This window comes from Erpetoichthys calabaricus, chromosome 12 (assembly GCF_900747795.2).
Source record: "Erpetoichthys calabaricus chromosome 12, fErpCal1.3, whole genome shotgun sequence".
Lineage (NCBI taxonomy): Eukaryota > Metazoa > Chordata > Cladistia > Polypteriformes > Polypteridae > Erpetoichthys > Erpetoichthys calabaricus.
Window position 1 is genome coordinate 72226973 of NC_041405.2, and position 15291 is coordinate 72242263.

Consider the following 15291-nt stretch of genomic DNA (forward strand, 5'->3'; position numbering starts at 1 on the left):
TACACAGGGAGAGACTGAACACGTGCGGAAATCATTGGCGCGCACAAACCGAAAGGGGAACTGGCTTGTTCCTATACCGAGTGTGTGGTCATGCACAGAGGCAAAAGTTTGGCGAACTTTTTGGTCATAACCCGATTTGTACGTGTTCAGAGATGTTCGTGAACTGAGGTTCCACTGTATTAGGCTCGTAATGTGTAAAATTCTAACATAGTTTGACGTTTAATAGGCTTTTTCTTAACACCTCCCATTATCCGACATTTTCGCTTATCTGACGTTCTGCCAGCCCGTTTATGTCGGATAAGCGAGACTCTACTGTATATATATACACACACACACACACACACACGCACACACACACACACACACGCACACACACACACACACACACAGAGGATAAAGTAAACAATGAAAGAATCTGAAGCTCAGTCTGAAAAATTGGGAATATTTGAGAAAACTAAAGAAAAAAATGAACTGAAGATCTGGATGCTAATTTTTTTATCTTTTTTTTTTTTAAGTAGTTTAATTTCATTTCAATAATTCCAGCTGCCCAAATTGAAATGTAAGAAATGAAATTGCACATACGCACACACACAATCAAATATACACACTGGCAGTCATATGGAGTAGTGGTAAAACCCACGCAAAAGCATAAACCTATTATGTAAGACCCCTACACACATTTGCATGCAGCCTTATTTCAACTTTATGGAGCAACAGCCAAACCTTTAGCTCATTTTACGCAGCATGGTGACTTTACACACACCAAGTGTTTCTGCACATATGCTTAATTGTTCAGCTTAGGTCTGCTTTAAATTCATTTCTCCATTTACATTTATTTGTTTTAATAATGCATTCAGTCAAAGTCACTTATAAATCATACTGGTACAACTGTTACCACATTTTTATTTCAAAATGTAATTGATAACATTGTGCTTGATACAGTAGTCCCATAGTTTAGTCGCTGAGCTATACTGTCACAAACTAATAAAGGTGAATACAGTATAAATTGTAAATATCATCACTATTAACAGCACCCTTTGCTTGGTATGTGCTGATGTTTCAAAGTCAACTCAAAACTTTCCTTTTGGCTGAAATATAAAACAAGATGCAAAGTTCTGAATCTAAAAGACTAGGATACTTAAAATTGAAAGTTCCTTTGCAGAGAGTTTGTTAATTTATCATCTTGTTGAGTTTGAAGGTCTCCAGGGTCATGACCTTAACAATCCCTATGTCAATGTGAGAAACTGTTAAAACATCTGTAGGCATTTGCTCTTGACTCATTTTAAACTGTGTTCCATAATTTCTCATGTGTCTTCTTAATCACATCAGTGTGATTTCAGAGCACATGCCCACTCTAACCTTGTGTCTGTAATGATAGAGACAAACCCTTCACACACTATTTCATATTTATCATAGGTAAAACCTTTCAAAACTAGTTCTGTTCTGCATGAACAGTGTATTCTATTAGACAGCTTATTAGCGCTTTTGAATTGCTTCTATGTAATAGCTATTTATGCACACTATACATTTCGCCACAACTGCCAACATAACTTTTCTTAAACTCAGATCAATGGTGTTTGTCCTCATTTCACCAAAGGTTTACAAATACCAAGCATGAAGCCATTTTTACTTTGAGATTCATTTGAGTTTTTTCACCTCACCTATATAATTGTGAATTAGTTTTCTCCCTGTCTTCTCGAAAAGCACAACTTCACACTGGGTAACTTGCCATCATAACTGCAGTCTAGGCTGTGTTTCAATACATGAATCAGCTGTAGGTGAATTGGAAAATCTGTCTCATTGCATTTAACCTCGACTGCATCGTTTCTATTTACATTTTGGTGTGCACATCTAAATGGACAAATTTCTTTATTTCTACTTTCAATTTTTCATATTTTGATCACAAGCTACTAGCTATTTGGCTCTGTTCTGTTTAATTTGATACAATGTGTAGGAAGATCTACTTTAACTTTTAGTAATAAATAATTCAGACATATCTTATACATTTTCCCCAAAGATATGCCACCCATACCACTGGTCTCTATAAGTTTCTATTTCGCAAACAAAAGGTCAGAAAAGGTATGGTCTTGAGTGGCAAATTTGAAGAAAATTTATTTGTGCATATATTAAGTATATTTTTATACATCCATTTTTATACATATGTATACTTATACAGACAGGCAAACAAACAGATAGACAGATTGATCAATCGATCAAAGGATTTCTACAGCATATCACATGATCAAACCTTTGCTAAGTTGATTATCTTAAGATTCTTACTTTTCACAGTCTATAAGATGACTAACTGCTCAATAGCTGTCATTTTTTTATTGATGCCTATATAAGTATAGGAAAGTCTTTGTCTAGTCTGGTTTAAAGTCGAGACTTTGGCCATGAGATCTTTTCAAATCCCGCCCTCCTCTCAAACATGTTCAGCCACGCACACGGTGCTCTCACATCTCATTTGTGTAAATGCTTTTGACAGACACAGTTCTTGCGCTTATAAAATGTAATGTTTTCCTCACTTTAATTTCCCAATTAAAGAAGACTTATTATGCCCAAATCTTATTAAAGAATTTCATCATGAAGGGTTATCAACAATAAAAATGAGTACATGGAAAATCCTAGCACCACAAATTAACACAAAAATTGTTGCTCAGTTACACAGCAAATTGGTTAAATAAGTATTAGGATGAATCCAAGAAAGGTAATGTAGTCAATCTTCAGGGGATAACATTAGACAACAAAGGAGATCTTGATATGCCATTCATATTAAAATGTTTACAGTTTCCCGTTAGAATAGCTTTTGCAAAGACAATTTACAAATGTCAGAGCCAAACATTTGATAAAGCCATTTAATTTAATAGAGAGAAAGAAACGAAATTCAATCATAGGTAGTTAAATGTTGCGTTGTCACGATGAAAGTCCAAACACAGAATCACAATTTAATGCAATACTGATGAAAATTTAATTAAAAATATTGTTTTTACTGAAGTTTTACAGTAAAAGTGTAAGTTTAAAAAGTTTTTGTGTGTTAATTTCAAAGCCAAACAGAACAAAATTGCATTACACAACGAATAACTCTAACGCAACATGAAACATAATTTACTTTCATATTATTACATTTTACTATTTTTTAATATGGTTAATTACTCACTGTAATGTAAAATAGTTCTATTGTGCATATGTAACAATTCCTATGAAAATAAAAATCTGTTTAAATTGTACATCCTCAACTCCATACGTGAGCAACAGAACCGCAAAGAGGCTAGCGCGTAGCACAGGCACGGGGGTTGGAGAGCAAAGACAGCAGCCCCCTAGTCTATTTAAAAAAGAATCCATGACAGAGGTGAATTGTCTCTTTCTATGAATATACAGTAGCTATGGCCACAGGCCTCAAATAATACTTTTCCCTAAAAGTTGTGAAAGTTCTGAACTACAAATAGAAACTGTCATTCTATTTCAATAGAACATGTTACAAATTTACAATATACTTTACAAATATTTCTAGGAACACCCATGAAATTCCAATTCTCTCTCAGTACCTGTTCAGCATGACTTAGGAATACTTTTCACAACAATACAGTACATTTCCCTGATTAGTTCACTTACAGTTTTTCATGCAAACTCTCAGTATGGTTTTAAATTTTGTCTGTGAAATACTTTATAATTTACTGCAAAATGGAGTCAGATATGCATTGAAGTAAAGACAATATGTAGGTGTCGATTGCAGCTTTGTCTAATTGCTGTGTTCAATGTGAGAATCTCATAAGATTATGTCACGGTTTGGTTTTACTTTTTATGTTGTTATCTGTCAGATTCTTAATTCAGAATGTATTGATTCATTTGAATTTATTTTTAAATTACTATTGTTGTCATTTTGATTGTTATATTTTAAAATTTCATTTGCGAATTAGGTTTAGTGATAAAAAAAAATCAATGAGTTTAACTAGGGTTCATGTTTTAGTTTTGGTGAGTAATTCTAAAGAATGATTGTATTGCCTGTTCACAAATGGTCCCTTTCACACTTACACTCCAAAGGCCACCAATTATCCCAAAGTCTATTTTACAATGATCTCAATAATTTATAAAAATTGTGGGCAGGTTTAACTTCCTCCTAAATAGGTCAGTGCTCCCTTTTAAAGATGTTTTTATGAGGTAAAAAATTACCTCATTGCATATCGAGGCATTAATATCTTTGTGGAGATGTTTCTTCCTATTACAAAACAAAAAGAAGAAATTATATAGTTTTAGATCAACTTAATATCGCATTTCTGCTATTTTCAATGAAACCAATGCAACTCCATGTGTAACATGTAAAATATGTAGAATTCTTCATTCAGTACACGACGCGCAATTAGGAAGATGTTTTGCTGCTGTGGCCCCTGGCACCGATTCCAATTACACCAACATCTGAGCAGTCTAAGGAACTACTGGACTATCATAGATCTGCTGTAGAGTTATAACCCCAATCTGAATAAGGCAGGGAATGATAGAATGCTTCTGATAAAAAAAGGGATGTGCAAATAATGTAAATCATCCCCAGATATACTGTATAAATCACAAGAAATTGTAAATAAATAAATATCAAGAAATTGTTTATTGTCTCCCTATGACATTAATGGGATATCTGTCTTTAAGCCATTACAGCTAACAGAACAAAAGCAATAACAGACTTTTTGTGATCTATACTGAACAATAAAGGGTATCTCCTGGATAGCAAAACTTCCAATGAGGAAAAAATACATAAAATTCGAAAATTTTAAACTTAATCCTCCCCTCCTTTTCATCAACAATTCACCCTCTCCTAACTGCTTTTCTTCCAAAATCTCAATAAGGCCGAGAAACCCAGCGTAAAAGCAAGCACACATCAGAATGAACCAAAAATATCTATTTTATTCTTAGGGCAGGATTTAGCAGCAGGTAACACATATGCAATTGCTGTTGACTTACCAGAATTCCTCTTTGAGACAAATTTCAGATTTGTGCAGGCGACTGAACAGATAAGCAGAGACATAAGATATGAAGGCTTCATTGTTCAGTCTTCCTTGACAGCTGAAAACAGAAAAAGACAGGACATTCAGACTCCCGAGTCTTATTTCACAGTTATGATTTCAAAGAGTCAGCAACCAAGGCCTTTAAAAAGTCATGTTTTTTAACTTTCATTATTACTGTTTTTTAATATCAATTCCTTTACAATTGTATCAGGTAGGGAATTGGAATGCTTTAATATTACTTTGGTCTCATATGTTACAGATATTTTCATTAAAAGTAAAGACTCACTGAGAAGGTATTTCTTTCCGCTTCAGCACAAATTAGGAGAGAGTGAAATGGTGTTTGAGTAGACTAGATCAGCCCCTTAGCCCCACTTCTTCCACTTCCAGAAATAAAATGCTTGTGATCTTAACTGAATACTTACTTTATGTCAATTTGGAAGCATATTGTATTGATCCCACTTCTGAAGACTTCAAACAGCCACTGACAATAAGTCACAGATGACAAAAAATGTATTTTGCCTTTGGGGATCAGGAAAAATCAGAGTACAGCACTACAAGAGAGAACTGGAAAACTATCATTGTAAGATATGTGTGTAAATGGTGCATTCCAAGAAGCAGGATCACTTTGCAAAATTGATTAAAAATTGATTAAAGCTAGAGCACTTGCAAAGGGTTAAAAATAATAATTTTGTATTAATTATTTTGCTGGTTGGCAATTATTGGTTGTTCAAATGTTACTGTGGCTTTCTCCATGTCCCAGCCTAGTCACCATATTTACCCCATATCTCTTTTATTGTGTTTCCCTCCCAAACCCCAAACACATGCAGTTTACATTGACTTGAGACGCTGAACTGGCGCAGGATGTTTGAGAGTTGGAGGTGTGAGCGTGGTGGTGTCTTTCATCAAACGTGACTGGACAAGCAGGTTAAAAAATGAATGATTGGGCTTGAGTAGAACTTTGACAGGATTAATTATCAATACTATACTTATATATGATGCACACATCTGATTTGGGATTGTCAGATCAAAAACAGCATCTTGAAAGTTAAGAATGAAATAAAGAGTTGTTTCAATGTTAAGGATATATTACTGGTATTATGAACAGTTGAGGTTCCACAATGTCTTGGAAGGGAGCTGTGTTGTCTTTAATGTCTTTTGATGAACTAAGCAAATATTTAAAGTTTGTGAATGCACCTGAAATGTTATACCTTATATTCTCTGACTTGTTTATTTTGAATGTTACAAATAACACCCTAAAATCCTAACACTTTTGGACAGCATCCTCTGCCAGTTTAATCTAATTTATAATGAGATTTTGAATAAGATTAAATGAACGCATCTTCTGATCTGTGACTAGTACTGGAAAATTACTTTTGTCTTCAGCACTGATAACATCCCATTATATGTCACAAAGACTCTACTTCAGGTCAATTTGTGACATGGCATTATCCACACTGTTTACTTTCATACATTCTGCACACAAAGAAAGATTTAACTTCAGAAGTGGAATTAATTTACGTACATCCTATCTATATGCTTGCTGGGATATTTCTGTGAGGAAGCAGTCTCTCTCTTTCTCTCCATCTTTTTCACTATCAAATCAACAGATTTTTATTCCTCCAGGACAAGTTCATTTTGCCATCATGGGTGACACTAAGGAGTGTTTACAGCAAACAATCGCAAACATACTAATTTAGCCTTATTTACCCCAAGCAATATGATCACTTCTCCAGCAATGTATTCTTAGTCACCTCTAACATCTAGCAGTGCAAGTCATATGTTACTCAGTTCTGGTGAATACATTTAATAATAATAATAATACATTTTATTTATTTGTAAGTGCCTTTCTAAACGCTCAAGGACACCGAACAATAGACAAAACACAGCTTATAATGCAAAAGTTAAAATCAGACAGAGCAATTGTAATCAAAGATAAAAAGCAGTCTTAAACAAATGAGTTTTAAGTTTAGATTTGAAAAGTGAAAATGATTCAATATTTCTAAGCTCAGATGGTAGTGAGTTCCAGAGCTGGGGAGCAGAGCAACTGAATGCTCTGCTCCCCATAGTGGTAAGACAGACGAAGGGGACAGTCAAGTGGAAGGAGGAAGAGGATCTAAGGGTACGGGAGGGAATGGCAACATGGAGGAGGTCAGATAGATATGGAGGGGCGAGGTTGTGGATAGCCTTAAAAGTTAGTAGGAGAATTTTGAATTGAATTCAGAACTGAACTGGAAGCCAGTGAAGCTGCTGCAAAACGGGAGTGATATGGTGAACAGAGGAGGTTCTAGTAATGATGCGGGCAGCTGAGTTCTGGACCAGTTGAAGCTTATAAAGAGATTTGCGAAAAAGAACTAAGAAAAGGGAATTGCAATAATCCAGACGAGAAGTGACAAGGCTATGACCAAGGATAGTAGTGGTGTGGGGAGTGAGGGAGGAGCGAATACAATTAATGTTACACAAGTGGAAATATGCAGACCGGGAGATGTTATTGATGTGGGACTGAAAGGATAAAGTACTATCAAGGATGACACCCAGACTCTTAAACTGTGGGGAAGGGGAGACAGAGGAATTATCAATAACAAATGAAAGATGATCAGTTTTAGATAATGTTGATTTTGTACCAATGAGGAGAACCTCCGTTTTGTCACTATTTAGTTTAAGAAAATTTGAAGAAAACCAGGATTTGATTTCTGCTATGCAATCAGTAAGTGAGGAGGGTGGAAAGGCGACTGAGCAGTGATTTACTGAGATTGCAATGGTGCTCAATGAAACTATTGCACTTGTTATATTCTCGTAATATAAACTGTCAGCTGTTTTGTATATTCGCTTATGAAAAATTATCTTATCTGAAACTATATACCATGTGTTATTGAAAGGTTATGTAATATTCCAAGGGCAATATATTTAGGCGACTTAACAATTCTTGATTACAGCCTCTGAACATTTTATCAATAATTCTCACATGTATCTTTTTCATGTTTTTTATTGTGCTTTATATTGAAATAAACAATAAAATGCACATTTCATCCTAAGACATGCAGGTTAGGTGGACTGGCGATTCTAAATTGGCCCTAGTGTGTGCTTGGTGTGTGGGTGTGTTTGTGTGTGTCCTGCGGTGGGTTGGCACCCTGCCCAGGATTGGTTCCTGTCTTGTGCCCTGTGTTGGCTGGGATTGGCTCCAGCAGACCCCCGTGACCCTGTGTTCGGATTCAGCGGGTTGGAAAATGGATGGATGGATGGATGTTCACATAGCCATGCAGGCAAATAAAACATCTGAAATAATCAAAAGATCTAGTTGCCTTTAACTACCAGTCAAATGCCTAGATGTTAATAAGAGTCACCAGGACACCCCCAGCTGAGTAAATAGAAAGGATGGAGATGATAACTCAAAACACAAAAAAGCAGGAATTACTGCGGTCCTTGTATCTTTTAAAAACATGATGACAATACTATCTGTTGTGAAACAATATACAGTATAGGTCACCTTCTACAGATTAGGTCAGCTTGAAAGATAATGAAATCGTTAAGTCCATGCTAGAACCTAAGGACATGAAACTCTGCTGGAAATGAAATGATTAGTTCTGTATCATAATCCAAACAGTTCAAAATTTTTCTCAAATATACTATTATGATCACTTTTGTAATCTCACTGTACTAGTATTGACCTTAATAGAAATAGCACAATTGTCTAATTACAGAATTGATGCTATCTCTGTGTTACATTTACTTCAGTGTTTATTATTCTATTAAACATGGCTGTTATGCTACTAACTGGGAATTGACTGGTTAAGGATCAGGAGAGTGTTACCGTACCACATTATACTTCTCACCACTGATTTTCTGATGGTGTCTGCATTCTAGCCATTGCCTAGATGTTGTCTTTTCAATTTCAGTAAAGTACTTCAGTAAAGTATTGAAATGTTTTAGAACACCTCCATTTTTCCAGTTTTTCTTCAAATTGAATTAGTTGAAAAGCAATGAATAACCTAAAATGGTGAAAAGGTAAGCAGTAAAATGCCAGAGGTTTAAATTTAAAGTTTAGATTAGCAAAAGCTGAAAGAAAAAAAAATACAAAAACAGAATATTACAAATGGGCCTTCTTCAGGGAACAAATAGGTTACAACCTACAGATGTTCTGCAACAGTAAATTAAGCCTTGCAAGTTGAAGCAAACAATTTGCACATGTGTCCTAACTTATGTTGATTACTTAAAAACTCTCTGTCCATCTTTAAGCAGAGTTGGAACAGACTGTGCTACTACACCCTCTTCACCCTAGAACGGGGTAAATTTCAGTGATAATGGCAAGAAAATGGCAATTAACAAATGAAATGAGAGCATTATTACCCTTAGAGGTGAAGGCCAATCATTTAGAGAAACCAAATAAAAAACTAAAGTCTCAATGCGTACGGTGTCCTATACAATCTAAAGGAAATTGGAACCTGGAAGAGATCTGGCAGACCCAAAGCCATAACTCAATCAGAAGACAAATTTTCATGACACATTTTACAGGGCAAGTGGCAATAAGAAAACCATTCCTCAAAGGACAAAATAGGGCCTTGAAATACTGGCTGTGGACTACTGCAGACTGGAAGAAAGTCTTACAGACCAATGAATCAAAATTTGAAATTTTTAGTTCATCACGCAGGGTGTTTGTACACCATTAAGTTGGTGAAAGGATGGCTCCTCAGTGCGTGACAACAACTGTCAAACATGGAGGGGGAATTGTGATGGTCTGGGGGTTTTTTGGCTGGAGGCAGATTTGGAGACTTGCACAGAGTGACTGGCGTTCTGAGGGTTACCACAGTTTGGCTATTATATTAGCACCAGTAACGGCGTACTGCACGGTAACGTGCAGTGAATACACTTGACTTGAGCTCTTTCTCTGTAGATTTATCATTCGTTTGCTCAGAGGTTGAAGTGCTTGCTACTTCCTGAGCAGGTCTTCTTTTCTCCACCCTAGCGGCCCGCTGCTTCTCTTCTTTCATCGGCATCTTTTCGCATTAAACTGATCAAGTTAGTTTTTGTGTTGCAATTACTTAGTACGTTTTCTTTCATTTTTCACTTAAGATGGCACGTAATTCTTCAATCTACCTCAAGAATGATTAGCGAAGGTGGTAGGGAATGAGAACAGCGCCCATACACATGCGCTGCACAGCCGCCCTGCTGCGCGCTGCCGAGAGTTGATTCTACAATACAATAAAATAAAAATAAAAAGAGTAATAAAACTCATCACCCCAAAAAGAGATAGTAGACATCACATAGTATATGTGTACCAAATTTCAAGTCAATAGGTGAAACGGTTTGTGAGCTACAGGTGATGTAAAATCCTGGACAGACAAACGAACAGCCACGGTAGCGTATTATATAAGAAGATAAGGTGGCTACTTGGATGAATCAAAAATTTGAATAAAATTTTGTACACTTTTTTTTATTTGCCATTGTTTATTTGTTATGTGCAATTGTAATATTGTCCAAGTAGTACTTCAGATTGTGTAGTAACACAGTCTGTCACAACTCTGCTTTAAGACAGACAAGGTTTTTAAGTAATCAACAGAAATTGTGACACCTGTGAAAATTGCTTGCTTCAACTTGCAAGGCTTAATTTTCTTTAATTCCCACAAAACATCTGTAGGTTGTAACCTATTAGTTGTTCCCTGAAGAAGGCTGATTTGTAATATTTTGATATTTCCATATTTCAGTTTTTTTTTTTTTTTTTTTTTACTAACCTATACTTCAAATTTAAACCTATGGCAGGTTACTGCTAACCTTTTTACCATTTTAGGTCATTCAGTGCATTTCAACTGATTAAATTTGAAGAAAAACTGGAAAAACTGAGGTTTTCTAAAACTTTTGACCAATAGTGTATATGCTTACATTAAAAACAATGATTAACATCTTTAAAATTAACAGTCCATAATTTAAAACCTCAGAAGAGGTTATAACATTTTGGTAACATAATCAGAAAAGAAAAAAAAGGAAAATGCAATAATACTTGTAAAAGAAAAGCTTAAGAGAAAGAGAGAGATAGAAAATGAGAAGGATTTCAAGACACTATCAGAGAAATAAAGAAATACATCTGCCAAATAAAGATAAAAGTCATCATCAACAAGAGAATATACTGTATGGCTATGGCCTAATGGGTCACCAACAGACATATATAAAATGAATAAATGGATAATATGGTAAAACCTGAAGCCTAGCAGTCATCAGAGTTCACTTGAATGAGTACGATCAATCACAAGATGTATTCATAGGGCTCAACATAGAGAACAGACTTCTAAGGAGGTTGATCCATTTGCAGTAATTTGTGTGCTTTGCTATACAGCACGAATTACTCATCTGAATTACTTTAAATGTTTTCTGGAAAGCAGTCATCACATGGCAATGAAACATTAAAACATTAAAAATGTTTCATCCATCAGACAGCCTTGGTGTCAGAATCTCTTCTAATCCACTAACAGATGTGTTTGGTGTACTTCCAGATGGAGAAGGACAAACAAACTGTAATTGCCTTTATTTCACTATTGGCACATAGACTTATGTTGCTCAACCGGAGGAATCCTAGCCCACCTCTTTTAAGTCAGTGGGTAACTGATGTTATATATTATTTGAAATTGGAATAAATCAAATTCTCACTTAGAGCAGTGGTCTCCAACCTTTTTGACAGCAAGGACCACTTTATTAGATGCAAATTTTTCCACGGACCGGTCGGGGGGGGGCAGTTTTATACACAATTTACATAACATTTCTATTATTATTAAAGTTATTAAGCAGTTCGCATACGTTTGCAATCTGAGATTTTTCTTCTTTTTTTGCATATAACAAAGACATATGCTTTACATTTGCCAATCCAACAGATTGCACATCACAAACATTAACACTGCAATCTTTTTTTCGTGTCTGCCGTTTCTATAGGAGAGTGACAATGAGTTAAATTCCAATGGATGTTTTTCAAATGTTGACAAGCAATAAGCAAAAGGAATCAATGAAAACCACAGACAGCAAAAACAGAAAAAAAAAAAAAAAAAACAGTACGAGGAAAGTTCGAAGAAAAAGATATTTTTTTACAATGTTTCTGTTTGGGGATCGTTGTACAAACGTGCACAACTGAGCTGCGACCACAGATCTAACTGCTCTGTGGATGATTCGTTCAAGCATTTCAAGGTCACTTCGTTGTAATGAAAGCATCTGTTGAATGTACTTCGTAGTAACGTGATTTCTATAGACTTGTGTCATATGGGGAAACTGTCGGGACCATAAAAATTCTTTGTTGTAATAGTCTCTCACCTCGGTCTCTCTCCTCTCTCTGCACCGCTGCAAAGCCCCGCCCGCCAAGTGTTCTGAAAAGTCTGAGTGAGTCGCCGTTGCCGGCAGTTCTCTCGCGGCCCGGCTGTCAGACGGCTGCGGACCGGTAGTGGGCCGTGGACCGGGGGTTGGGGACCGGGACTTAGAGGATCTGTGCAAAACTTTTTTTTTTAAAACTTGGCAGGATCTAATCAATAACATTTTAGAATAAGCATTTACTCTTTTGGCCTAGCTCTCTTTCTCATGGGTGGAGGCTGATATGATTCAAAACTAGTTTTGTAAAATTTGACTTGCTTGTATGGAATGTTTTTTGATTTTAATAAATTCAATAAAATGTTGAAAGAAAGAAAGAAAGAAAGAAAGAAAGAAAGAAAGAAAGAAAGAAAGAAAGAAAGAAAGAAAGAAAGAAAGAAAGAAAGAAAGAAAGATGTTTCACCCATATATTCACATGAAAAAACAAGTAATTTGACAAAAATGCTTACCAGAACGCTGTCAAGAGTAAAAGTAACCATACCTTTACCTCCAGACACAGCCAAACCCCACAGAGCAAATTAAGGCTTCCTATTTGGACCTAAACTGCTTGAATTGCCTCTAACAACAGATCCTAACATAGATCCACTTTCAGCCTTATGTAAAGCCTTGATTGAAAACATTGCTCTCTACATGCAACTCATCTGCTATCATTGTCTGCTATACCACTTCTCCCTGTAATTCAAAACTGCCAGTTCCTAGTGCTGCCCACTCAGCCGTCACCTGGATTTTAAAGTTAATCCCATAGTTGTGCCCTGTTAGGTAGTGCACACATATTTACAGCATATCTGGAATTTGTAGGTTTTCCTCTGTGTATACTGTACATGGCTTTATTTCTGGGGATCTCAGTTTTCCTTCCACATTTCTGAATTATGCAACAAGAGTAATGTGAGATTTCTTCACGTTTTAATATTGTACCAGAAAACCTTTTACCTTTGTTCATCATGAAAATTAGTTTACATTTTTTTCCTCAGCCATCAATATTAACTACATAGTGTAACTAACATAAAATAACTACTTTGGGATGCAGTATTTCTTTAAGACCACTAATCTCAGCATGTTCCTGAAATGGATAACAAGAAAGAAAAAAAATAATGAATGTCTGTGCAAGATGCATGGATATCAGAGATAAAAAAATGAACAGAGTGAGAGGTATCTGGGTAAAAGTGTATATCTATAGTTTTGAGTTTATCCAGAATCTTTGAATTTTATAAAAACGTTGGTGAAAACTTTTCATACTATGCACTCTTAATCCCTGTTTCTTCATTTAGCAGCAATTTGAATACAAAACTTTATATACAATGCAATCTATATATATATAAAATTATTTTCGTGTTTGAAACGGAAATTACGTATGACCGCACAATATAGAAATTACCTATGACCACAGAATATATTATGATACAGGAACTAGCCAGGCACGTTCTGACAGAGAAGTTTTATTTATTCGTCCACGTGACTGTTGCTGAAACTGCCACATTGTAACTTTTTTTTTAGTTGGCAGCACTTGATAGTAGAAGAGATGAGGAAAACAGCTTTGCGTCTTTCTACTTTTTAGCTGCGCCGAGCTGTAAACAATGTGAAGACGAGACCACCTTCAGCTGCGAGGGGTGGTGAGAACAAAGTGGACGCTGGGAGGCGCGGAATGTCGGGCTGCTCTACTGAGTCGAGAGCTTCGCAGTTTCGGCAGCGTCCTCTCTTCTCGCACTGTTTGTGACACTTCAAGTCCCCCGTCGGCTCCTGGGAGAGTGGAAATCTTTGCGAATGAGTGTAATCGGCGCCATCGAAGCAGGACTCTGTTTGTAAATTGCCCTGCACAACTACTTACTGTCCCTTAAGGTAAGTTTGGGTCACTAAAACCCCACAACATTCAAGGTTGCTTTTGTGATTAATTATTTTAACAAGTAAATCACAGGCATGTAGTGCAAGGTTGTCAGGCAAAAATTTGGACGATCACATAGAAAATGTAATTTCTATACCACAGCAGTCGTGTAGCGCCTTTCACAAGGGATCTACTACTTACCTGTAGTGTTATAGCACCTTTAAAATGTAGTTTACCCGAAACCACTCCAGTAGTGCTCAATGTATCTTTACTTCTTAAATGTTAATGTTTTACTGTTTAATAACTTATAGACTACATTTGATTTTTTTCCCTTGCACTCAGTGAGCGAAGCCACTGGGTAATCAACTAGTACAATATATTTTTGTATAGCCCAAAATCACACAAGAAGTGCCGCAATGGGCTGTAACAGGCCCTGCCTCTTGACAGACCCCCAGCCTTGACTCTCTAAGAAGACAAGGAAAAACTCCCAAAAAAACCCTTGTAGGGAAAAAATGGAAGAAACCTAGGGAAAGGCAGTTCAAAAAGAGACCCCATTCCATTTAGGTTGGGCATGCAGTGTGTGTCAAAAAGAAGGGGGGAAATACAATGCAATACACAGAACAGAACAAATCCTCAATACAGTATTAAAATAAAAATTTTACAAGTACGGAGCAGAATTTAACAGTAGATTATATCACATGATATGATTTGGATTTGTTCAACCCGTATATACAGTAAATCCCATTAGGCAACACAGAGATAGTCAACTATCATTTATTTTAAATATCATATTTGATTTCTTTCGATATGTTTGGGCAAGCACAAGCTTAGCAAAACAGGGCTGACACTGGAAGCCACAAAAACTTCTGACAGTCCTGCCTCTCTAAATAGGCCTCCTAAACTATTAGATATGGCAGCTTGGCAACTGGTCAATGGAGGGTAATGCACATGGGGAATATGCTTTTATAAAAATAAATTAGAAAAGTGTTGACAAAACAGCATTTCAATATTTATTTAGTTATTATGTTGAAAATATTATGAAGTTGGGAACCAAAGGTCCTTAAGATATGACTCTTAAAGGCAGAATATCCTTGGGCAACTTGTTCCATATGTTCTTTGTGTAAAGACTTTTTAATA

The 15291-nt window shown here is 36.1% G+C and overlaps 1 protein-coding gene across 1 annotated transcript in view; it reads right to left on the reverse strand.

Moving 5' to 3' along the window:
• Positions 1-15291, reverse strand: part of il1rapl2 (interleukin 1 receptor accessory protein-like 2) — a 1145651-nt gene that overhangs the window by 1002838 nt on the left and 127522 nt on the right. The window contains exon 2 of the mRNA XM_051935188.1: positions 4954-5055. Within this exon, the coding sequence (XP_051791148.1) occupies positions 4954-5035 (82 nt within the window). The 5' untranslated portion in view covers positions 5036-5055. The remainder of the gene's footprint in view (positions 1-4953; positions 5056-15291) is intronic.